This window comes from Brassica oleracea, chromosome C1 (assembly GCF_000695525.1).
Source record: "Brassica oleracea var. oleracea cultivar TO1000 chromosome C1, BOL, whole genome shotgun sequence".
Lineage (NCBI taxonomy): Eukaryota > Viridiplantae > Streptophyta > Magnoliopsida > Brassicales > Brassicaceae > Brassica > Brassica oleracea.
In genome coordinates this window covers 27,659,705-27,665,091 of record NC_027748.1, presented here as the reverse complement: position 1 = coordinate 27,665,091, position 5,387 = coordinate 27,659,705, and the positions used below count along the sequence as shown (strand labels likewise).

General features: G+C 31.8%; 1 protein-coding gene across 1 annotated transcript; it reads left to right on the top strand.

The window, feature by feature from the left end:
• The first annotated feature begins 2,494 nt into the window (after positions 1–2,494).
• On the top strand, positions 2,495–4,265 carry LOC106327260 (probable aldo-keto reductase 6). The gene is made up of 5 exons (XM_013765371.1): positions 2,495–2,765; positions 2,867–3,070; positions 3,204–3,378; positions 3,455–3,555; positions 3,667–4,265. Exons 1-5 carry the CDS (start codon positions 2,544–2,546, stop codon positions 4,003–4,005), a joined length of 1,041 nt encoding a protein of 346 aa, XP_013620825.1. The 5' UTR covers positions 2,495–2,543; the 3' UTR covers positions 4,006–4,265.
• Positions 4,266–5,387: the final 1,122 nt, after the last annotated feature.

Sequence of the window (5,387 nt, the reverse complement as noted above, 5' to 3'; positions counted from 1 at the left end):
TAAAACTTTTTTGCATCTATATTAGGTTCTTCATCTTCATCATGAGCTACGAATGCATCAGCTACCATATCATGAACCCTATCATAATCTACCATCTCCTCCTGATGGTAACTATGTTCATTATGCAAATGATGATCAACCGGTTCTTCTTGGAAATTGCTATTACTACTACTAGCTTCATTCTGATCATAATTATAACCTTCCCCATGTTGAAACCAGATATAGTAATTTGGCGTGAAACTTCTATTTATTAAATGCTTCCAAACATTTTCACGGTTTGCCAATTTCGAATTGTTGCAATTCCGACAAGGACAGAACATCTTACCACTTTCTTGGGCGAGCGGTGTCGAATCTGTTTGATACATAAATGTCTCCAGCCCCGCAAGGTATTCTTTCGTCACTCTCCCGTTAGCATCTCTATGCATATACATCCACTTCCGCAACTCAAAAATATTCCCGGAGCCCGCCATTTTTTTCCTTTCACGTTTTTGTTTTTTGGTGTGTTCAAAATGATGTTAAAACGTCCATATTTATAGGAAACTTTTGAATCTGGTAGGTGTAATTTTCCTAGGAATTTACGACGAAAATTAGTTAGGTGGCCGGAAAAAAAACGTGTTACAACTATAATTTCCTCGTTAAGTACACGTAATTATTTCCTCGTAAATAACACGCTAATTTTACGTCGAATTTACGAGGAAAGCGTATTTTCTCGTAAAAGCCACGTCATTTTACACCGACTTTACGACGAAACGGTTTCGTCGTTAATTTACGAGGAAATAACGCTGATTTTACTTTTCCACGTAATTTCCTCGTAAACTCGACGTAATTTTACGAGGATTACTTTTCCGCGTTAATTTTCATCGTTAAGCTTGTGTTTTCTTGTAGTGCATGTGATTATTTTTGACTACTATTGTCATTATTTATGTATTTAAATGCTAATCAGAGTTTAGAAAGCACAACATTTGATAATGGGAGTCACCTTATCTAGTTATCTTTAGATGTATATTTTCAAAAGTATATTTATTATATTGTCAATGATTATTCCAACTAGTGTGTTTAATATAGTTTTCTTGGAGAGGTCCGTAATTTAAAATTATAAAAAGATGTTGGAAAATCAAACGGTGAGTACTGATATGAAATCATCAATGACGTCAAAATATATAAATATTTATTCCTTTTATCAAATAAATAACAACTAAGAAAATAAAACAAACAAAATATACAGTTCAAAAGACCTAATAAGACTTTTCTTTGACTAAAAAAAAACTCCGAAACACTTAACCCGTATATCCAAAAACAAAATCCAACTCAAATCTTTAAATACCCGAATGGTTTATATATTTCTATATCCAAAATAACTAAACCAAACCGAAACTGAAACAAAAAATGAACGAATATCTGAATATATAAAAACATTAATGATATATACATATAACATAGCTAAATATATATGTATAATTGAAAAATCTATTAAAAGTACTTCAAAATATTTGAATAGAATTAAATTATTATAAAATATCTGAACGATCTTATAGTATTTGATACTATCCGGATATTTGTATCTGAAATATCTGAAATATCTGAAATAATCTGAAATATCTGAGATTTTAATCGGAATCATCCTAGTTATTCGATATTTTACCCAAAAACATTGATATTTAATCTGAATCACCCGAACTACCTGAAATAATCTAACCGAAACCAAATGAAAACCACATTTTTTGGTTATTTTTTGATTCCTAGTTTTATTATCCAAAACTTAACAAAGCTGAACTACGCAGACCATAGATCATCTAGCCCTATCTGAAATATCTAATACCCAAAATATCCAAAATATCCAAACCGATTCGATATCCAAAATGTCCATATTTAATTCCGGTAGTGAATTAAGGTCCAACAATTACTTAAATAAATAACTGTAACATATATCTATTTCTTTATTAAAAATTTTACAAACATATTAACACAAGTTAAAAAAAAAACACTTTGCAAAAGTTTTAAAAAATATAAATATCAAAATTTATTTTTTTGTAAAGAATGTGGTTATTTTTGACACTATTATCATTCTCTATGTATATAAATGCTAATCAGTCTTTAGAAAGCACATCATTTGATAATGGGAGTCACCTTATCTAGTTATGATGTATATTTTCAAAACAATAATTTTTATATTGTCAATGATTATTCCAACTAGTGTGTTTAATATTGTTTTCTTGGAGAGGTCCGTTATTTAAAATTATATAGAGATGTTGGAAAATCAAACGGTGAGTACTGATATGAAATCATCAGTGACGTCAAAATATATAAATTTTTATTTCTTTTAATCATAACAACTACGAAAATAAAACAAACAAAATGTACAGTTCAAAAGACCTAATAAGACTTTTCTTTGACTAAAAAAAAAACTCCGAAACACTTAACCCCGCCCGTAGCAATGTCACACCCACTCCACGTACAGTCTCCACTCCTATAAATACCACTTTAATCTGCTTCTGAATCCACTAAAACATTTTTCTTCAAATCTTTTCCTCTTTGATAACACAATGGCTGAAGCTTGCGGAGTACGGAGAATGAAACTTGGGAGCCAAGGCCTTGAGGTTTCAGCTCAGGGACTTGGTTGCATGGGTCTCTCTGCCTTCTACGGCGCTCCAACACCTGAGACTAACGCCGTCGCTCTTCTCCGACATGCCATTAAAGCCGGCGTCACATTCCTAGACACTTCAGACATATACGGCCCTGAGACTAACGAGCTGCTCCTGGGCAAGGTAAACAAAACTCTTCGTTTTGTACTTGGTATTAGGTTTTGAAGCTATGAGTTAGGGATTATGGTTCGTGCCAATCATTAAGGTATATACACTTTTTTCAGGCTTTGAAAGATGGGTTGAGGGAGAAAGTGGAACTGGCAACAAAGTTTGGTATCATTGCTTCTGAAGATGGAAAATTTGGTTTTAGGGCAGATCCAGAGTACGTGAGGTCTGCTTGCGAGGCAAGCTTAAGGCGTCTTGGTGTTACATCCATTGATCTTTATTACCAGCATAGGATTGATACCACTGTGCCCATCGAAGTCACGGTAACGGCTTCTTGGTTTCAATTTTATTCCAAACTTGTGTTCAAAGTTATAGCTTATTCATGGAGAAAAAAGGGCTCTTTTTCTCTTTGTGATATTGGTTTAACTAATGGTTTGATGAAACTAATTGACAAAGATGGGAGAGTTAAAGAAGCTAGTGGAAGAAGGTAAAATAAAATACATCGGTTTGTCTGAAGCCTCTGCCTCAACTATCAGAAGAGCACATGCGGTTCACCCGATAACTGCTGTGCAGATAGAATGGTCCCTATGGTCAAGAGACGTGGAAGAAGATATCATTCCTACCTGCAGGTGTGTGAGGAATCAGAATCAGAATCAAACATAACTCTCTCTCTTTGTTTACATGTTTTTTCTTTATTCATATCTCAACTCTTGGGATTGGAATTGTAGCTTATAGCCCTTTAGGAAGAGGCTTCTTGGCAGCAGGACCTAAGCTTGCTGAGAATTTGGAGGACGATGATTATCGAAAGGCAAGTAACACTAAGGATTCAGTTCTCTGTTCCATCTCGTTTTAGCATATTTTAAGATTTGGAGTCATCTTAGTATGTTCTGTCTGTTGCTATTTTTTAATTTGCTCACAGGGTCTACCGAGATTCCAAGAGGAGAATCTAAACCACAACAAGATTCTTTATGAGAAGGTTCAGGCGATGGCGACAAAGAGAGGCTGCACTCCTGCACAACTTGCTCTTGCATGGGTTCACCACCAGGGAGATGATGTCTGTCCCATTCCAGGAACCTCCAAGATTGAAAACTTGAACCAGAACATAGGAGCTTTATCTGTGAAGCTTACTCCTGAAGAGATGGCTGAGCTGGAAGCCATTGCCCGACCGGATTTTGTGAAAGGAGAACGATACGACAGAAACATGGCTACTTACAAGGACTCGGAGACTCCACCACTGTCTTCTTGGAAAGCAGCATAAACCGCATCTTTGGACTGCAGTTTATGATCGGTTTGAGGAGTAAATGGGATAAAGGCGTTGGACGAATGCCGTTTTATTGTGCTTTTGGTTGTGTGTGTGTGTGTTTGAATAAGTTTAGTTTAATGGATGGGTCTGCGAGTTTGCAATAAGAAAAATTCAATGCCTAAGAAAGAACAAGTTTATGTAATGTTTGAGGTTTCCTGTCTTGCAATTTAATAATTTGATCAAGAATATTTTGGTCGTTGACCAATGTCACCGTTTTTCTTTTTTTTTTTTTTTTTTATCGCCCCAATGTCACTGTTTTTCATCAATTCATCTTATACATCTCATTAAAATTAATTATATATATATATATATATATATATATATATTTTTTTTTTGTGGCTCAAAAATATATTTGGGTTTTCGGTTACCCAAACATTAATTTATGACTTGAAATGAACACTTTATTTCATTAACTTTGTGAATTTAAACAGTTTGCACTATTAAAGATTTGCACAAAAGTGGTAATTAAGAGGATGCTAACATAAACAACTTAAAATTATGAAATATTCACTAACTATTGAGAATTTTGTTATTAGTTTCATTTTTTAAATTATTTTTTATTAAAATATATCAAAATAAAGAATTTTCTATTTTAAATATTTATTTAAAAATAATAAGAGTATCATTATACCAATATACTTTCTTGAATTTCTGAGTTGATACTTTTTCTGGCACAAATATAAATCAATACTTTTTCCAAGATATTGGATTTAAATATTAAAAGATATATTTTAGTAACTATAACACTAATAAATAATTCAAACAAAGATATAATTTTTTTCATTTTCTGAAAGTAAGAATTCTATAATTTTCATTTATATTCTAAAATATTTAGTTAACATATCATTAATTGAGTATTAAGTATTTATTTAATATTCTCCAACTAACTATTTTAGAATATAAATGAAAATGATATAAATATTATTTTCAAGAAAATAAAGAAAACAGTATTTTAAATTATTTAATACGTATTTATAAAGTGTTATAGTTACTAAATAAATTATTTTAAAAGTTAACATCTAATATTTTGTTAAAAAATAATGCCGATTCATATTTTTGCCAAAAGAAAATCAATTTTATAGCTATTTCAGGTGGATATGACTAAAATAATATGGTCAACAAACATTTATGATTAAAATAGTTTATCAACAAAAATTGAATGTCTTTTTGTTTTTTCTGAAAAAGTTATATAATGGTTTATTCGAATCAAATCTAAAATTGATAATTTAAATTACATTTTTTCCAGATGAACAAATGAAAGTTTCTTCTTACATTGATAGTGTTTCCTTTATTCAAACGGTTACTGAAGTTTAAGTGGCATGTTTACATATAAAAGC

What these genes read in the sequence shown, in the direction of transcription:
- LOC106327260 (XM_013765371.1), top strand. Translation starts at nt 2,544, where the DNA reads ATGGCTGAAGCTTGCGGAGTACGGAGAATGAAACTTGGGAGCCAAGGC. An exon ending in ACGAGCTGCTCCTGGGCAAG is followed by an intron (nt 2,766 to 2,866) that starts GTAAACAAAACT and finishes CACTTTTTTCAG; the next exon opens with GCTTTGAAAGATGGGTTGAG. An exon ending in TATCATTCCTACCTGCAGGT is followed by an intron (nt 3,379 to 3,454) that starts GTGTGAGGAATC and finishes TTCATATCTCAA; the next exon opens with CTCTTGGGATTGGAATTGTA.